Source organism: Alosa pseudoharengus, unplaced genomic scaffold (assembly GCF_046254945.1).
Source record: "Alosa pseudoharengus isolate Yale_2024_CS ecotype anadromous, Long Island Sound unplaced genomic scaffold, YU_APseudo_1.1 YU_APseudo_1.1_scf_32, whole genome shotgun sequence".
Lineage (NCBI taxonomy): Eukaryota > Metazoa > Chordata > Actinopteri > Clupeiformes > Clupeidae > Alosa > Alosa pseudoharengus.
The window spans coordinates 1-20241 of record NW_027468729.1 but is presented as its reverse complement, the minus strand read 5'-3'; the positions used below and the strand labels follow the sequence as shown (position 1 = coordinate 20241).

The 20241-nt window shown below is 43.9% G+C and overlaps 2 protein-coding genes across 4 annotated transcripts in view; both read left to right on the top strand.

The window, feature by feature from the left end:
• Positions 1-5344, top strand: part of grk4 (G protein-coupled receptor kinase 4) — a 54766-nt gene extending 49422 nt beyond the window's left edge. For 2 of the 3 annotated variants that reach the window (XM_076264645.1, XM_076264643.1), the window contains 4 exons: positions 187-324; positions 782-919; positions 1383-1514; positions 2092-5344. In XM_076264645.1, coding sequence (XP_076120760.1) covers positions 187-324; positions 782-919; positions 1383-1514; positions 2092-2145 — 462 coding nt within the window. In that variant the 3' untranslated portion in view covers positions 2146-5344. Of the gene's footprint in view, positions 1-186; positions 325-781; positions 920-1382; positions 1564-2091 lie in introns of all 3 variants that reach the window. The other variant, XM_076264644.1, reaches the window with a different exon arrangement.
• A 4590-nt stretch (positions 5345-9934) lies between these two features.
• Positions 9935-18146, top strand: LOC143101337 (huntingtin-like). The gene is made up of 9 exons (XM_076264639.1): positions 9935-10301; positions 11961-12044; positions 12601-12721; positions 13057-13116; positions 13502-13581; positions 14060-14198; positions 15778-15919; positions 16627-16805; positions 17839-18146. The coding sequence occupies exons 1-9, from the start codon at positions 10204-10206 to the stop codon at positions 18106-18108; spliced, it is 1173 nt and encodes a 390-aa protein (XP_076120754.1). The 5' UTR covers positions 9935-10203; the 3' UTR covers positions 18109-18146.
• The last annotated feature ends 2095 nt before the right edge of the window (positions 18147-20241 follow it).

Sequence of the window (20241 nt, the reverse complement as noted above, 5' to 3'; positions counted from 1 at the left end):
TATCATAACATCTGCTCAGCCACAGAGGCCCCTGCAGACAACCAGAAAGCAGTACTCCAACAATGCCCAGCCATGGAAGAAATGAAACTCATTTGCTCATGCATGGTGGTCTCTGCTTCCCACCGTACTTCCTGTTTTGATCACAGTGTGTGTGTGTGTGTATGTGTGTGTGTGTTTTCATCGCAGCTGCTTGCAAAGGACCCCAAGGAGCGTCTGGGTTCCCAGGGTGGGGGTGCAACAGAGGTGAAGCAGCATACCATTTTCAGGAACATCAACTTCAAGAGGCTGGAGGCTAACATACTGGATCCTCCCTTCTGCCCCGACGTGAGTAATCCGCAGTCTCTCTCTCTCTTTCTCTCTCTCCCTCTCTGTCTGTCTCTCTCTCTCTTAAAGTAACACAATGTAGGAATTCACCTTTTTTGTCAAATTTCAACACACCCATTTATCACTAAGGGAATATCTAAGTCATCATGAACTGACAAATAGGTTCATGTGCCCGGTCAGACCAACAACAAGCTACATAGTGCAATATGAGGTGTTCTTGGCGCACATTTTTATCGGCAGAGATACAGTTCTGCTTATTGTAAGTCTACCTTTCAGGAACATGAACATTATTTTAAGGTAAGAGAACTACATTGTGTTGCTTTAAGAAATGCCTAGAGTACAAGTTAAACTAAAGGGAAAACATATCCCTATACGCTAGAAACTGTACTACAACACCCACTAGACATTTGTGGATTGAGTTAGGAATTGAGAATTGCTGCTGTTTCTTTTTTCACAGCCCAGAGCAGTCTATTGCAAGGATGTTCTGGACATTGAACAGTTCTCCACTGTCAAAGGCGTCAACCTTGACCCCACGGACGATGACTTCTATCACAAGTTTGTCACGGGGAGTGTCTCCATCCCCTGGCAGAATGAGGTATTGCACATGTGGGAGAAAGCAATTGAAATGGGCATGAATCAGGATTGCTTGTGTGTGTGTGTGTGTGTGTGTGTGTGTGTGTGTGTGTGTGTGTGTGTGTGTGTGTGTGTGTGTGTGTGTGTGTGTGTGTGTGTGTGTGTGTGTGTGTGTGTGTGTGTGTGTGTGTGTGTGTGTGTGTGTGTGTGTGCATTCACACACAGAGACACAAAACACTCAAAGAGACATACACACTTTGGGTTCTATCCGTGCATGCATTTTGATATTTGAAGCTACTTAGCAAATGGCTCAGCAAGTCTTTAAATTATAGGATGTAGCATGGGAATTTGATCTTAAGTGTTGATTTGATGAAAGTGTATTTGCAAACAAACTGTGTGTGTGTGTGTGTGTGTGCACGCACGCACCTTTGTTTTCATACATGTTTTTGTGTTCATACATAATTTTCATTGTGTGTGTCTGACAGATGATTGAGATGGAATGCTTCAAAGAGATCAACGTGTATGAAACCGATGGTGTCCTGTGCTCGGACCTGGATGTGAACAGGCCCAACCCGCCGCCGAAGCGAGGCTTCTTCTACCGCCTGTTTAGAAGAGAGGCAAGTGCTAGCGCCGCATCGGCCACCGTTCGTGGGGGAGGGGGTTAAGGTATCTCTCCTTCTGCCTCTCTTCCTTAGCCATCACCTCCTCACTGACCCATCCACTCACTCACTGCTGTGTGTGTGTGTGTGTGTCGCCATGGTGAAGACACCCCATAATCTGCTTATTTGCCCGTTTACATTGTACTAACCTTTCTCCTTCCTGGAGGTTTTTTGGCTCAGTGCTCTTCACCAGTTAGTCTCTAGTGCTGGCTCTCATCAGGCACAGTTCAGTGGCCATTCCATTCCACAGCAGTCTCCCGTGAGGATCACGTGGGCAACATCGTCATTTTTTTCCCCTTTCGATAATCGCCTCTTTTCATTCTCACCTCATCTTTGCCTATTTTTTTGTATGTTCTTGTTCTTGTTCTCGTCCAATATTGTTCACTAACTTGAGTCTGTCCCTGCACGGTGTTTGTGTGTGTGTCTGTCTGAGCTGTGTGTTGAACAGCAGCATCTGTTTTGCTGTGTGCTTTGGGCGTGTTTTGCGGGGGACAACCAGCTGCCCCTCCCTGACGGTCTGTCTTTCGGCCCACAGGTGTGTTTTAAGAGCAGCTACAGTGAAGAGGACGAGGAGCCCTCACGTCTTTAAACCACTCCTTTGCCCTAGCTCCACCCCCATTGGTCAGCTGCCAGTCAGAAAGCAGATCTTACAAACTCCATGAATGTTAAACTAACTGTATTTATGAATTGTAACAAAAGTGTATTATAATTAAAGAAAAAAGTATGAGTTTAAAGATTTTGTACATTTGTACTTGAATTATGTCTAGATGTATATTTTCACTAAAGGTTGTATTGTACAAAAAGCCATATAAGTACCACTTGAATGCATACATAGCATTGTTTTCTTTTATCATTTTGGAATGAGTATGAACATGTGTATTTAAGGAGATTTTTTTTAATGAAGCACAGTATGGTATTCATTAACTTTTTTTTATTTTCAAGGTAGCATCTGGCCTTTTGTTTGTATGGTCTTTTCTGTCTGTACTGCTTTTAGTTCATGTATAGTTTTTCTTCTGACATTTGCCTGCACCAAGCTGCAAATTGATTTGCCAATTAAGCCTGAATGGGTCAGATGTAACATGTTATAAATGCCCAATTAAGGCAAATGCATTTTAAGGGAGTAAATGCATTTTCCCTGCTACATTCTTTATGGTCATAGAGTTAGTATTTGGTCATCTTGGTCAAAGAGCTGTTTTAAGTAGACGTTTATTGCAAGCAACAAAATATTGAATGATTCAATTGTCTTTTTTTTCTTCACCAACTCTTTTTTTTTTTTAATCTAATCTTGCCTCATTATAACATTCATTTCCATTTGTAGGAAGCACAGGAGACTTGTCTGTTTAGACATACCCCATGTTACTGTGGAGGTGTATGACTGTAGAGATAACATCAGTTTTCAAGGACCATTCTAGTAGTTCAGATTAGGAAAAGAAAAGCATAAGTATCGGAGAGAGAGGAGTGTAATGCTGCATGGCTGGCAAATGTATAATCAGATGCAAGGTCAATGCACGCAATTTGACACCCATGCTCATTGCAGACATATAACTATAGTCCATGGACACTGTGCAGAGAGTCATTGGGTTGTGTCTATCCTCTTGAAATATTTGATGATCCTCTTCAATTTAACATTCCAAATATCCACAGATATGCTAAAGGGTACTTACGACGAGTGTCTTTTCTGTATGTGCGTGTGCTAGTTCAGAAACTGACTCAAGAATGTTCATGCCTTAAACTAAAAGCTGGAGATCCATTACTGAGTAGATCTCCTCTGTGCGTATTCTCTTTTACGCTGGAAAAGAGCGAGATCGTTTAGCTTATTTACAGGTCATTGTGCATTGATTGTTGTCATTGTGCATGATATAGATATTAGGTAGTCGAGTTGAAATTTTATATTCTGTCTTGAGACCTCATCCTACATATTAGCCAAAAACGCGTGCTATGCACACCTAGTCACACAACATGTCTGGACTACCTTTTATAAATGTTTATGGGTCTTTTTTTTAAAGTGCTGTTGCTTCCCTACCCCTCCATGAGAGGCTGATGAATTTCATCACTGAGAGAGGTCTTTGGGAAAGCCATTTGACCCTGTTATACTCACAATCCCCATCAAAGCTACAGTACACTGAGGCTAGGTTTGACTTTACATTCCCTGTACATTCCCTTAGAATATCCTTCACCTTTTTTTTTTTTTTTTTTTTTTAAATATATAGCCTGTTTCAGATCAGGGTCGGTCTCTTAGTCGTACCTGCTAGACAAACCTCTGCCTGGTCCCTCATAGCCCTTCTTCCTCCAGTTCCTTTGCCTTCTGTCCTTCTCCCACTGATCCAGTTGTGTAATATAGGTGTTGTGGGATAAAGGCCTGTGAGTGAGTTCACTTACCACATATTCACCATGAGAGATGCTGAGAGACTCGTATACCGGACACAAACTAATCTGAAAAGCTAAATTTGCCTTCTCTTTGGACTTGTAGAACACAGGAAACGTGAGCTTATAATCACAATTGTGTTTTGTTTTTTTTCAATGGCTTATGCTCAAGTAAATCTACCATCCCGATGCCCGACTATTCATATTTGTTAAGTGGTTCAAATGTAAGTAGGAGGGGGAACTCTAAATTGTTGAAGCTTCTTCTTGAGCAGGACCTGATGCTGACTTAGTTATCACTCATGAGCATGACAGCGCACACAAATGCTTACATTTCTTGGATTAAACTTTTGTTTTTCCTTTTGAAAAGTCTATGTAATATAATTTTAATGCTGTGAAAAATCAGAGACATTTATAACTTTTTTTTTTCTTTCTCTAGTTTAATCATGTGTGCATGTCGTACTGTATTAATGTCATCCAACTTGGGGATGGCCCGGCCTCTTGCAGTGGGGCTCTCCGGCTACCTTGCTTGTAAATAAACCCTGGGTTAATGACAGAGACAGTTGTTCTGGAGTAAGCTGTTGAAAAGTGTGTGAAAGTTCTCGTGTCATTGAGGATGCACGTCTTCTCCCTTGGAGTCACCGCTGGACTCCAACTAAGTCCCATTCAAACACCATATGTGCATTGGGACCTGTGAAGATCTCTACGTGCTTTCACAATGTTCATGGAAGATTTTGCTTATGAGAGGGGCACTGTGTGATGAGGGGAAATGTGTGTGTGTGTGTGTGTGTGTATAAAAATATAAAAAAAAGTAAAAAACAACAAAAATACCAACTTCATGTGAACTTCACAAAGAAACACAATTGAGCTTTAAGATCCAACCATTGTGGTGTAGAGCATTCCATATTTACACCTATTTAGTACTTAATGCTGCTCTATAGCTGCTCGCTGCTTCCCCAACTGTTGTCTGCAGGGTGGCCTGACTCACCTGTCGATCATTACTCTGCTTCCATTGTTACATCATTCAGAATGCTGTAGTGAAGACACATCTCTGTCCTTCCTTCTAGTTAAGCTCACAAGCATTGCATTACAAACATGAGAATAATTCTCAGGTTTTTTTTTTATGTTCCTTTTCAATCGCTTCCATCAAAGTCTAATGTATCATCAAAGGGAAAAATATCATCACTGTTTATAAGAACACATTAAAGTTTAGCCTTTGACATATGTGCCAATTATCAGCTTCTGTATATTCCTCATATCCTTTTTTCCCTTCCAACAAATTACATCAGCTTATTCTTATGTCCCCACACTTTGTCAGCAAGGAAGTCTGGCTTTATACCTGTTTGAATGTGTGCACAAAGTGTATTTTAATGTCTGTTAAAATAATGAAGATGATGATAATAAAAAAGGTGAATTTATCAAGCATGTATCGGTTGTACAATTCAGGTTCCTTGTCTGTAAACAGTTATCCGGGGCCAACATTTCAGAATTGTTGGTTGATATACCCATATCTACACAAGGAGAGCAGTTGGATTTTTATTTTGTAGTTGTACAGTAATGTCTCAACCACTGCAGTCAATGTAATTCTTGTTCTATCACTGGGTGTTGTACCATATCTGACATTTGTAATTATTAAATAATACACTGCCGTTTGTATAAAAGGAAAACAAGAACACTGTGTCTTTATTTCCTGTAGACGTACACTGTTCTAACGTTTGGAATCACTGAGAAATGTCCTTGCTTTCAAAGCAAATAGTGTGTTTTAGCACATTGGGAAACCAGAAATGCTGAGTACTCAAAAGTTTTATGTTTGAAATCATATCTTCAAAAGGGAATAGTTAGCTCATGTTTAATTAATATCCTCTTATTACCGGTAACTTGGTTAGCAACTAGAGCCTATGCCTTGTGTAATTGTCCTACTGTTTCTGTCTGTGCTGTCCTTGCCAGTGTTCATGCACACAACATGGCCAGTGCCATCTCCATAGAAGTGTCTACATGCCCTTGTGTTGAATAAACTACAAAGATTTCTGAAGGAACTTTGTGGACTGCTGCCATAGAAGGCTATTATGTAATGTAATCAGTTAAGGTCTTTACATACTAAGAAGTGGGTCTCCTCTGATCGATCACTGAGGGCTGCAGCCGAGCTCCGTACATGCCTGTGTAGGCCCACCTGGTGGAGAAACTGGCAACAGGGATGCCATTGCTGATGTAGATTACAATTCAGAGCATATTGAAAAAAAGGTTTCAATTTTATCAACTGTATTAAAGTTTATCACAATATTGATCATAACGTAATATAAGCTATTTTGTTTATCATGTCTGTTATGTAAAAATCAGATGAAAGAGATAAGTGGGCCTTAATACAATTCTGAATACAAGGCTCTTTTTCCATTAAACCATTTACATGGACCCATGTCATGTTCATTGCATGTAACATATCGTAACATAGAATAGCAAGAAATGAGATGTGCAAAAGGTCTGTATTTCCTGCTTGTTTTCTCTCTGTTTTGCAAGATACACATATCTCTACCAGGGATGAAGGCTATTGTAATGTGCTTAAAAAAAACATGTAAAATTACAAGGCTATTTTAATGTGTTTAAAGAAAAAACATGTAAAATAATGAAAGGTGCATGTGAGAGGTATATTGCAGTATGGTGATCTGCAGTCTAGTTTTATGACTTCTAAAAAATAGATATAAACCGCTTGGTTGAGTTTTTGGTGTCCCATTTTCATTTTTATGAAACATCTCCCACACACTGTCAATGTGGACCCATAGTATACCAACCCTAATCTTAAATTTTTAAATATCAATAGTTTAGATGACATGCTCACCACAGTACTATAAAGATCTTGGATCATATAGATCCAAGAGTGCAGTATAATCTCTTTTTGTCTGTGTCCTATCTAACTGATGCTTTATGGGCCAGCAGACCACTCAGTTCATGAAGAAAAAGGCAGTGTTATAAATAAACGAAATAAAGGAACATTGGTCAGGGGGGCCTGCAATGACCGACACTGTAGTAACATGTATCCCTTTGAGTATTGCCCACTTTGTGTTTGTGGAATTATTTCACTTGATGCCTCTGTCACAAGCCATATCATAAGCCAAAACTAACCATTATACCAGTCAAATCACTGATAACCCTTATGGGAGTTGTTCTTTAGTAGTGCTGCCAAGACGAGCATCACACAGACCTGGCCAGCGCAAGGAGCCAGTGTCTTCAGAGGCACCAGGAAGTGATCTGACTAGAGCAAATCCAGCTTCACAGCCTGGCACCTGTCAGAGTGGTAAGCTTGCCACAGGCATGCAATCATGTGTTTCAGTTTGTGTATCAGACTTTACCTCTCTCTCTCTCTTCTATCTCTCACTCTCTCTTCTCTTTCTCTCTCTGTCAGTGATCTCAAACTTTTTTCTGTCATTCCCCACTTTGGAGGTGGGGAATGTTCAAGCCCCACCTGACCCCATCAACATTAAAAGGCATTATTAAAGATAGGCACTAATTTGCTCCTATTCATCGCGCCCCACAGGTCATGTCTCTATTCCCCACTGGACCCACCCCACACTTTGAGAACCACTGCTGTGTGTGTGTGTGTGTGTGTGTGTGTGTGTGTGTGTGTGTGTGTGTGTGTGTGTGTGTGTACGTGTGGGTGTGTGTGTGTGTGTGTGCGCGCGTGTGCGTGTGTGTGTGTACGTGTGTGTGTGTGTGTGCGCGCGTGTGCGTGTGTGTGTGTGTGTGTATGATGACCATACAGAGAGGAACAAAAAGTGTGAATGACTCGATGAACAATTCTCTACAGCTACAGACAGATGGTGAAGGTATACCCTCAAGACTGACTCCCATCTCAAGATGGAAGAGCTGCTCTCCTGGCTGTCATCAAAAAGCAGCCCTCCCCTCTTCTGGCGATGACAGCTTACATACGCCACCTAGAGTTTTCTCTCAGTCAGGTGGAAGTAGACCTTGTAAGTCAACCAGGGAGACACCTGTACAAATAATGCCCAAACATTATGCACATCAAAACATTATGTATGTCTAAAATGCCTGTTTCAAACTAGATGTTTAAACTCCAGGCGGAAGGCCAGCCACTCATTGGTGTCATGTGTAAATACCGTCCACATGGGAACATATTTCATCAGAAGCAACCATCAAAAGATGACCTTTGAGGACACAGAGATAAGCACTACATGACAACTGTTAAAGACCCTATAGGCAGGTTTCAACAACATTCATCCAACATGCAGTCATAGATATCCACTTCCATAAACTTCAGTTTATTTCATCCTTGTCATTCTAAGATAATTCTTCTACATCACTGAGACATTGAGCTGGTATGAAATTGGCATACTCATATTATCTCTCTGTAAGTTGATTGTTTTGTCTCAGCCTGAGTTTGTGCTCCCTGCGAGTTTCCAGTCCCAAAGGACACTTATCTGGAGCTTTGAACAGTTTATGAACCACCACCTCTGCCAACCTCCATGGGTTTGGACCAATATGTGCACACACACACACTCACACAATGTGGTGCATCCCCATCTCTATCCATCATCAGTGTAGACTTCTAACTTGATTTATGTTTTTATATCATAGTATCATCAATGTAAAAATGCAGAGCTTTTACATAAACAGCAGGTTGAGAAGGGGCTTTAGGTTTATTTGTTTCAGAGCTTGACAACAGTGAGGATGAATTTACAGATTTCAAAGTAAGCGGTTATAAAGCTTGGAGTAGCAGTTTGGCCTTATCAGCCTTTTGTTAGATTCTACTTGGCCTACTTGTTATTTTGCATGCATTCAACCAAGGCTACAGAAAATTATGAAAAAATCTATTGAAAATAAAACTTAGCAGTTAGTATTTACAACTGCTTACACACAATTCCAAAGTTCTGTGTACTATTTATTTATTTGTTTGTTTGTTTGTTTGTTTGTTTTTTGTTTGTTTATTAATTTATTTCAAATCTCTGCACACCACACAAAACCCACACAAAATGCATCATATCTCTCCTGCACACACGCGCACAAACACATTGTTATTCACACAGATAGCCTACACAGATACACAAACAAGCAAATCACACAAGTTTGTAGCCTATACAGACACAGAAACACAGCGATATGTAGGCTAATGTGATGCAGACATATGCAGATATGCATTTGTGTTATTTAGTGACTAAGAAAGGGGGCTTTATTAGTTTCATAACATAATATGTTGCTTTAATTTGATCTACAATATATTTGCATGACATAACAACACTTTTACATTTGATTTGTACCAAGCCTTATAGCCTACCATGCATTGCTGTGCCATCCAGCATGTGCCTTTGCTGCTACAGTTCACGCAGTCGGGTCTGCTGCTCTTGCTTATGTTGTCCACAGATCTGAATACAACTCCACTAGCCTGGCGAGCCAGACCCACTTTATAATGTAGGGTCTGGGCACTCACCGTTCGCAGTGCTCAATCCGAGGGTCGGATAATCAGTTGTCTTTCAAATTGGATAATCAGTTGTCTTTCAAATTCCCTCTGCAAGCAATAGGACGCAATAGGATATTTGTTTTCAAGTAGCAGGGAATTCAAGCCAAACTGTTGCAACTCTGCCATCAATCATTATGTTAAGCCCAACAAACGACTCTATACACGATTTCAATGCCAGATTTAGTTTCGATTTCAAGAGCTCACAAGTCAACGGAGAGTTGCTAGACTAGCCCTGGCCGCTAGGGGCGCGTCTAGATTTCTAGGCTACAACTCCACTGCTTCTCCATAAACTGATCGGAGCTTTTACACCACACGTATGGCTTATAAATCTGATAAAGCTGACCAGCGTTCATGGTTTCGGCAACGTGACGCTGAAAAACAAAAGCCCTGTCTAAAGGGCTCCAATCATATTTCAAATTAGGTAGATTCACATTCCCATTGGTCATTGGAGCTGTCAATTACACATGTTTATTATCTGATTGGTTGAAGTTTATGGGGCGGCCTCCAAAGCTGTCACAACACTTCCTAGTGAGGCTGATGGGATGCATCATCAAAGATGGCTTTCAGTGTCGGATGGTAAATCATAAACGACCAGTTCATTTAATGACATTTTTGCAGTCAAATAAGCCCTAGTGGTTATAGAAGACTGGAGCGGTGGACGGAAGCCGTCGCAAGCAGTGTCCATCACCTGCGACGTGCTACGGCCGCCTGCCTCCTTGCAGCATTTTTATCGTCCCTGCAGCTAGCGAGTTAGCTAACTTAGCTCATTTGTAAATATTAGCCAGCTAGCTAACGTTAGCGACATCTGGTCCCGTTAAAATGGCCACCATGGAGAAATTGATGAAGGCCTTTGAGTCTCTCAAGTCATTCCAGCAACAGCAGGGACCACCATCGGCCGAAGAGCTAGTTCAAAAACAGTAAGTGAAATAATGAATGCTGTTCAATTTGAAGTCACACTGGCTGGTTGCAGTTCTGCGGCAGGCTGAGACCCGATTAGCTTAAAAGGAAACATGTCAAAAGCAATCTTTTGATGTGTTCATCCTATTTAGTCTGTTTGTGATGTGATGCTTGTCAACGTCGTATCACCTGGTAGCTAATAACCCATGAATGCATGGTGTTTATTTTATTACATTATCACTTGTTTGAGAACGTTTTATGGGCCAAGGTTAGCTAGTTAGCTTCATTGCAACTAGGCTAACTGGTAGTATACGATGCACCTTTCAAACTGCCCTCTTTTCTTTCAGTCTTACAAACACCAGCGGGTCATCAGCTGAGCAAGAGTTATGCTTGCTATCGATCACATGAACTCTGTAGCTGTTATGAAAAATTCTGACGCACATAGATTCTTAATTGAGCAATGACGTAATGCATTGGTTGGTCAGCTCTGCGGTTTATTTGATAGCTAACAAATAGCATGATGGTGTATGTAGCCGATCTACGTAGCTAGCCTGTTTGTTATGGCAGTCTCACGTTACTTGCACTTGTCATTGGATTTTTACAACTATACGGTCTTGATCAGACAATTCAGCATATTGCCTGTCTAACATCAGGACTGTCGTAGTGACAGAGTGAACATTTATAATGGTGACTCAACAAGTGCAAAACAGAAATTGCCCTTGAAACTAATGCCAATGCTGTTTGGTCCCACTGCAAAACTCACAGAAATGACCAGCATACGGCATTGATGTTAATTTGGCAGGTATCTTTGTGTGCAGTGAAAGGTTTCCCCATTTGGACACACGTTTTTACTTTGGTTAATATCCTCTTACAAACCTTCCTTTACAGTAGTAGATCATACAGTAATATTTTCAGTGGAGTTAATTCTAGAGTGATTTGGCCCAATATGCACCAGTTGTAGATGGGAAGCCAACATCTTGTGGGAAAGAAACTGGAAAATAATGACAACTGTGATGGACACTTTTCACCTGACCTGCCAACCAGCATGCAGCACGATGACTAGGCTATCATGCAAGAGAACTTTGCTTGCTGACAGACTTGCACTTTGCACATTTTTAAAAACGTGGGCCCTTTCTGTTTTCCAGTTGGAGACTCATCATGTGATTTCATAGTTTCTGAAGCATAGGCTCAGTACTGTTCTAAAGGGTATGGAAGTTGGTCTCCCAGAAAGTTCATAGGAAGGCAAAATTACAGAATTTTCAGATATTACATTGAACTTAAATTTGTCCAATGTCCAAAGTCCAATTTAAGTTCATCATAAGATCTCAAAATACTCTGTTTGTCCTCTCAATCTATAATCTGGCCTTACTCCTCTCTTGGGACCCTTTGGAGAAGCAGTTGGGATCTCAATAAGAGCTGATTTATTTCTTGTGAGACAAAAAAAAAAAATTTTTTAAGACAATACATAATCCTTTTGGATGTATTTATTTAGGCAGTTGCATTATAATCTTGGCTATGGAATGTCAGATATATACAGGATTGTGTATGCTACCAATTTTGTATTTGGTTTATATTTCAGTTTCACACAACGTGCCCATTTTTTTTTTAACGAGTCATTGTTTTTTCAGGTATCTGGAGTTCTTTTGGTCCAAATGAATCATCCTTTTGTGTTTCCCCAGGAAAAAAGATCTCGCAACAACCAAAAAGGATCGGGTGACCCACTGTCTGACGATATGTGAAAACATTGTGGCACAGTCTCTGAGGTATGCTATTTAGCCCGAGGGTCTGTGAGTCACTGTCTAAAGGGTCTGTGAGTCACAGAAATAAAGATCAGATGATGGTTCTGTTATTATTTATTTTCTCTGTTAATGTGAATGGAATGTTGAAGCAGATCTGCAATGGAGTTGGGTATTAGGGTCTGACACGAGTTGCAATATCCTTCTTGTGTCTTCACTTTTGACTGAGTATAAGCTGTTTATTGTTTATTGTGTGTCTTCTCCATATGCCTGGGTTTTTGGTTAGGCTACATGAAGCGACAGGCTAGTTTTAGTATAAGTAAAATATTTCTTGGTAGCTTATCATCAATTCATGTCAACAACAACCAGACTACAGTTGTGAGTCTGCATGTTTGGGATTATTGTCTAAATCTTTTTTGTACAGAGGCAGGCATTTAGAATTAACAAATACCAGTTAGTCTTGACCAGTAACAAGGATGAATCTCTTGGTTAATTTTGGCATGCTGGTTTGAGAGTGCTGTTGACAATATTTGTTGAGTGACAGGAACCCCTCTTTCTCTTGCCCCCATGGTGCTGGGAACAGGACGTCGCCAGAGTTCCAGAAACTTCTGGGCATCGCCATGGAGATGTTCCTGTTGTGCACCGATGATAAGGAGTCTGACGTCAGGATGGTGGCGGACGAGTGCCTCAACAAAATCATCAAAGTGAGAGAAGGCTACAAGCAGTACCCACACAGTACATGTGCCATTTTAGATAGGAAACAGTGCTAAAGAATTTGCATCAAAATATTCCATCTGAAGGCACCACCAGGTGCAAATTAGGATGAGATCTAATTGTGGCTGATGATCCCCAGTAAAAAAATGAATAGCCTATACTAGATTGAGATTTTCCATCTTAGATTATGCCTTTCCAAAACCACTGGAGATTGAAGCACAGGCAGAGTGACCTGGGTCCTGCTTAATGATTTCAGAGCTTGGTCAGTATGTTTTGAAAGGTTGTGTGACTGGTACGAATGTGTGACATTTCCCATGTCCATCAGGCATTGATGGACTCCAACTTACCCAGGCTGCAGCTGGAGCTGTACAAAGAGATTAAGAAGGTAAGGGAATCAGATGCCAAACTGCTGCTGCAAATTCAGCAATATACAGTAATATGAAAAATATTATATTATTATTGTATATTATTATATTATTATTATAGATATGGGCAAATGGTGTGTTAGATCATGGAAATTAAGTCATAGTTTATGCACTTCGCAACTTCAGATTTCAGAAAAGCAAAATATGATTGCTTAGCAGAAGGGAGACAGTTGCAGGCTGACTGGCTTTTAGTCAGGATCCTTCTACATTGCCATTGTGTTCCTATGTATTCATATATTTAATAGATTGCAGAACACAATCTGTAATTATTAAGTACTCATGACAAAGTATGTTGGTTGTATCTGGGTGCATCTAACTTATAAGTTCTTTCTGTCTCTGCCATAGAACGGTGCCTCCCGTAGTCTGCGAGCTGCCTTGTGGAGGTTTGCAGAGCTGGCCCACCTCATCCGGCCGCAGAAGTGCAGGTATGCATAGCGCCCCCTGGCTGCTCAGAGTGGGGCCCTACATGCCTCCAGTAGAGAAGCTAAAGTTAATGTTGACTAGTATTTAGCAGACGCTTTCATTTAAAGTGACACGATCTCGCAACAGTGCGTTTGGAAATTAAACCCCAGGGGGGGCGAATGTCAGGCAGCCACATTACTGCTGCTCCACCACACAAGGGTGGAGTTGAGCATATGCTGAGACCTAAGGGTGGAGTTGAGCATATGCTGTAGTAGTTTGTGGGTGGTGATTTGTTATGGAACCGGTCCACAGTGGGAGGGAGGAGAAAGTAAAATGCCACAGTGTCTTGATAGACTCGTGTGAGATTGTTAGACTTGCCCCCCCCCCCCCCCCCCCCATGTTATCCCTTTGAAATGTTGTGTCCGTTATAAATGTGCTGTGTCTGTTTTTCTCTTGCCCCCTCAACCTCCCCCCACCCTCCCCCCGCTCACGCGCTTATAGACCTTACCTGGTCAACCTTCTGCCCTGTTTGACACGGATCACCAAGCGTCAGGAGGAGATGGTGCAGGAGACTCTGGCCTCCTCCATCCCCAAGATCATGTCTGCCCTGGGCCAATTTGCCAATGACGGAGAGATCAAGGTGAGGCTGGCATGCTGGCTTTCCCCTGCTCTGGCTCCTGAAGTCCTGAACTGCCCCGTGCTATACCCTTGTCTGTGTCTAAATGCTTTCAGTGGGAAATCCAGCTCCTTCTCAAGCTGTTGTCCAGCTAACGTTAGTCAGAAAGCACCTGTTCTAAAACTCTACATCTGGGGTGGTGGTGGTGGGGGGGGGGGGGGGAAGAGAAGCATTTGAAACCAGTCAATTTACCACTTGCTGGACTTGACTTCACTCAATACACCAATGCAGTCTTTGTCTTTCAGCTATGTCCACTGCATTCCCAAGTATGGCTTCATAGTCCCCTGTCCTGTGAGAAAGCTGGTCAGATCGTAGAGTTACACTGCCCCTCTAGCTCTGACACAAGGACATAAGACCATGATGGGCTCAGCCGCCACCTAACCTGGACATAGAGATTAGCCAACACTCGGAGTCCTTCCACAGGCCGTGTGGTGTGACCTGTGTAAGCTTAGCTAATTGGTTGATGTAGTGGAGAAGAATGCGGTCGCGGTATTAGGAGTGGGACTCTTACACACTAACCTGCCAGTGGTGCCCCCAAGGGTCTGCCACCGCCGATGCGCCATGCGTGCACAATCCTCCCCAGCAGCCTAGAGGCTTACGTCATGCACTAAATATGGACCATGATGTTGGCCGGGGTGATTGAATTATCCATGACATGGCTGCCCCCTGCCACACACACACACACACACACACACACACACACACACACACCCCTTCACACACACACAAACACGCATTCACACACACACATAACCGTTATGGTTTGTCGCACTCTAGAGGCAACAACCCACGTTTCCTTCTGCCTGATTGAAGTTATGTTTTGGTCTGAATTTGTCCCTCCCACATATACAACACACGTGTTCAAATGGACTTGCAGAGGCACAAACACACTAATACGCGCACACACACACACACACACACACACACACACACACACACAAAATGCCATATATGCCCCCGCCCCCACACACCCTGGGGACTGCAGGTGAGTGCTGAGTGCTGTTGTCAGGCAGATCCACACAACTCATCCTCTGAGGCCTGCACGTGTCTCTCATGCTTGTGTCTCTCAGTGGGGTCCCAGGGGTTGTCCCAGACACAGGCGGGTGTTGTTTGCGTAATATCAGATTGCATCACTGCTTGATGAAATTGCCAAGACTTGTTTACGATCTACAGGCGGGTCATTGTTGGAAATGTATTGCTGTTTTTTTTATTAAATGTAGTATGATTAATGAAGGTGATTAAATATGCATGGAAGTTCATTTTTATGTTCCCATTAACATATGAAAGTTGGCATTAGTAGGTAGTACAGTATATCCATGGTTTCAGTCATTAAAAAAAATAAAAAAATAATAAGAAACCAAGAAGATAAGACACCAGGGTTTCAGTCATTTTCAAAAACGTAATAAGAAACTAAAATCCCAAACACAGACTTTACATTATAACAATGGCCTTATAACACAGACACATTATAACCAATGATGTTGAAACATGTCTGTCTGTTGGTGTGTGGTGTGTGTGGTGCGTATGTGTTTTCACACCTCAGGTGCTGCTGAAAGCATTTGTGGCTAACCTGAAGTCCAGCTCGCCCACCATCCGCCGAACCGCAGCCAGCTGTGCCGTCAGCGTCTGTCAGCACTCACGCAGAACACACTACTTCTACACCTGGCTCCTCAACGTGCTGCTCGGTAGGATACGCACACACACACACACACACACACACACACATACACACTTCTCTATGCCTCTTGAAATCAAACTCAACCAACATATCGGAACTCCCCCTATTACCGCCGGTCCCGTATTTCCGCCGTCTTGCGTGTATGTGTCACTTAATATCCATTTCTATACAAACCAAGACAACGGATTCCTAAAGAAACGCAAGCACCCACACCATAAGTGTATCTAAATTAGCTATGTACCAAAAATGACATTTTACCGTGACCCAAAGAGCTGTAAACAGTGTTGTAAGGCTGCGTGTACAAATCCGCTTGGAGCTCCAGTGGAATTTTAATTTCATGACGAGAATTCTCGGTCTAAACGTTCATGTGTAGATTTGGTTCAAATCTACACACCTATGGCTACTGAAAAATGTAAGGTTCATTTATCTTATTTCTAAGTATTAAAAAACATCATTGTTTTAGAATTTTCGAACGAAAGTGGTGGTAATTGGAGGCCTTACGATAGCTTGTCTAGCAAACATTTTAGTTGTTTAAATTGTAAATTTTTTCCTATTGGTAAGAAATGATTGAATTTTCTCTAGAATGTGTCTCTGTTCACACATCCTACAAGTTCAGCTGGTCTCAGGAGACCACATTGTTTAATTAAGTCGCTCTTCCTCTCTCTCTCGCTCTCTCTCTCTCTCTCTCTCTCCCCCTCTCCCCCTCTCTCTCAGGTCTGGTGGTTCCGGTGGATGAGGAGAGGCCTAATCACCTGATCCTGGGTGTGCTGCTCACGCTGCGCTACCTGATGCCTCTGCTGCAGCAGCAAGTGCCCAACACCAGCCTGAAGGGCAGCTTTGGCGTCATGCGCAAGGAGGCCGACGTCTCCCCATCCCCAGAACAGCTGGTCCAGGTATGGGCCACACTCTGGGGCCTAGATGGGCAAAGTCTTCAGTCTAGTGCTAATGTGATAATTAAGTAAAATCAATCATGGGCATTAAGCGCAAACATTGATAAGCCAGCTCAGTGCTACCACATGTCACATGATGGCTCTAGTTCAGGTGCAAGAGCTGTGCTTGTTGACACACTTTGTCCTTTGCCCGCCATTTCAATGAAGGCTTGCTGTGTTTGTCTCAGCATGGCTAGGCTTCATGTACTGAACAGTGACCAGTGGCGTTCTTTACATCATTTAGGGCAATTCCGCACAAAACGGTCACATCCATAACGCCAACACAATGCCATGGTATTTAGTTGCCGTTATGGATGTGACAGTTTTGCATGGAATTGCCCTTTAAGGATACTTTGCTGTTGTTGAGGACCCCATGAGAAGTTTTTAGAGTGTGATGGGTGAATTATGTTTGTAAACGACCACTCCAAGCACACTGTGGCACTCTGGAAATGGTTTGTAAATTCGGAGTGTTGCAATAGTTTCATCATTACTTCAGAACGTCACACTCTCTGTGTTATCCGAGTGATCACAGCCCACTCCAGCTGAAAGGACCGTGCAGCAGAGTGAGATGTCAGTCCAGCTGAACTCTGTAGCAGAGGGTGTAGGCTCTTTTGATTCTGTGAGGGAAACTTGGTCTCTGCATTTTTCCCAATCCGTGAATTAGTGAAACACACTCAGCACACAGTGAGGTAGAGCTCACACTAATCCCGGCGCAGTGAGCTGCCTGTTACAACAGCGGCGCTCGGGGAGCAGTGAGGTTAGGTGCCTTGCTCAAGGGCACTTCAGCCGTGCCTACTGGTCGGTACAAGTCTGAAGCGCTAACCAGTAGGCCACGGCTGCCCCTTGGTCATGAATTAGTCATGAAACAAAATAAATTGCGTAGTGTTCATCATCCTCACATGTTTGGTACGTGTTAAGTTTGGAACAGGCTGTACTTTTTTTTGTTGGATTGGAACCTATGGTGCTAAGCCTGTGTTCCGTCTGGTGTCCCCTGCAGGTGTACGAGCTGACGCTACACTACACGCAGCACGGCGACCACAACGTGGTGACTGCCTCGCTGGAGCTGCTCCAGCAGGCATTCCGCACGCCGCCGCCCGAGCTTCTGCACATGCTCACCACGCCAGGTGTCCTGCCGCGGCACACCGTCTTCCGCCAGGAGGCAGACGGCCGAGCCCGCAGCGGCAGCATCGTGGAGCTCATCGGTAAAGCCCTCCACTCTCTCTCTGCCCTTGCCATCCTCACTGGACCGCCCAGCCGTCAGTCATGACCAAGCTCACTGTCGATTGGTACACGTGTCTGTCGATTGCCCGACCCTTAAAGGGATACTCCGGAGAACAAACAACCTAGGGTCTATTTTCGGTTGTTAACAAGTTCAAACTTGTTTGAGATCAAAATAACGTTAATTGGTGGTGTTTTGAACAATTCACAATGAAATGGCTTGTAGTGGAAGCTCTGGTGCAAAAGCTCTCACATCAAAAAACAAACAATGCTCAAAATATTACACTTCTATGATCGTGTGGTGAGGGTCCCTAAAGAAAAACCGAAGTATTGTAAACTTTGAAATGGTACAAAAAAGTTACAAGAAGGAAGCGCATTTTCTGACTTCATGTTACAGTAGCGTCAAATCAACGGGTGCAGTCTTGCTCAAAGCTCCACCAATTAACGTCATTTGGCATCTGGGTATTGATAGTCTTTACTCACATGCACATCTGTCACATTTAATCACTGTGCCTTCACTTCACTTTTCCTACTGCTGCTGTAGTTTCTATTAATCACTTCACTTGACTGGAAGCACATGACTTGTCTGCTGGTCTCCTTAACGTGACTCACTCTGAAGTGCTGCACTCTTAATGGATTTGTTTTCTCTCTTAACCGGTTGCGTTCACTCCTTAAAAGGGGGGGGGGGGGGGGGCTGACAGGGCTTTTTCCCCTGTGGGCTGACAGGGCTTTTATTTTTTCTTTTCTTGCCTTTATTTCCTGTTTCCTCTCTGCCTCTGCAGCTGGCGGAAGCTCATCGTGGAGCCCGCTCCTCCTCAGGAAGCAGAAAGGTGACTTCCTGTGCTATTCCCTAACACCTCCCTCTTTCCTTGCTTCCTCAGTGCTTTACCTCTCCCTTAGTTCTGGTCTTCATCAGTGCTTTACCTCTCCCTTAGTTCTGGTCTATGGTCTCCCATTTTCTGATTCTGTCTGTGTTAGCTGTGATAATACATGGTAGTTGGGAAAGATATGAAGAGGCGTCTGTCTGTTGTGTTATCTGGACCCACTGGCTTAAAGTTGACCGCTGTGCCTCTGCTGCTGCTGTACAGCATGGAGATGTATTTCAAGTGGCTGGACTGTGATGGCCGTGAACTTTAACCTTTCTCTCCACCTTCAGAAAAGTGCTGTCGGGGAGAGGAGGGGTTGGAGGATGACCCTGAAACGAGGGCAGAGGTCACCGGCTCCTTCACAGGTGAGGAGACCCTCACCATCTCTTATGAGCTGATGCACCACAGGCCAAACCACCAGCACAGGGTTATCGAGAGGAAAGGAGAAAGCCACTCACAACGGGCTAAAGGCTTCTAGAAGCAATCGAAAGATTCTCAAATGACGTTCTCTCTCTCTCTCTCTCTCTCTCTCTCTCTCTCTCTCTCTCTCTCTCTCTCTCTCTCTCTCTCTCTCTCTCTCTCTCTCTCTCTCTCTCTCTCTCTCTCTCTCTCTCTCTTCTCTCTCTCTCTCTCTCTCTCTCTCGCTCTCAGCTCTCTCTCTCTCCCTCAGACGCAGTCGGAGCTCGAGCGTGTCGAGCGTCGTGTCGAGGCGATGTCGTCGGCGTGTACCAGCTGACGCAGCAGACTATCTTTACCCAGCAGCCGCGCTCCTCCCAGCGTGCCCTGCAGCCGGGCGACTCGGTGGAGCTGAGCGGCGCCGGCGGCGACAGCGGGCCGGACGACGCCGACGCAGACGTAGCCGACGAGGAGGACATGCTGAGCCGCAGCTCAGTGGCGGCGCCGGCGGGCCAGGAGAGGGGCCGTCCCCTCAGCGGCCGTGACCAGCGAGGAGTCGTGGACGACGTGGACAACTCCAGGCAGGACCAACAGCAGCAGCGGCCCTCGGTTGCCCCGAGCGACAGCTCCCAGACCACCACGGAGGGGCCTGACTCGGCCGCCACGCCCTCGGAGTGCCCTGAGCTCGTAAGTGTGCCACCGCGACGGCCCGGCCCCAGTCCGAGCCCCAGCCCCTGTCCGAGCCCGACCCTGCCCTCTCCGACCTCCACCGAGGGCCCCGACGCCTCCACACACTCGGACAGCTCGTCCTCCACCGGCGAGCGTCTTCGGCCTACAGGCCGTCTTCTTCCTCTCTACCTCCTCCTCCTCTTCCTCCTGTTCAGTGGCCTCTCTGGCCAGCGGGAGTGACCAGGTCAGCA

Excerpts from the sequence above, each read along its gene's own strand:
- LOC143101337 (XM_076264639.1), top strand. The coding sequence starts at position 10,204 with ATGGCCACCATGGAGAAATTGATGAAGGCCTTTGAGTCTCTCAAGTCA. Across the intron at positions 15,920-16,626 it reads GCTCCTCAACGTGCTGCTCG|GTCTGGTGGTTCCGGTGGAT; the intron begins GTAGGATACGCA and ends CCTCTCTCTCAG. Across the intron at positions 16,806-17,838 it reads CCCCAGAACAGCTGGTCCAG|GTGTACGAGCTGACGCTACA; the intron begins GTATGGGCCACA and ends TGTCCCCTGCAG.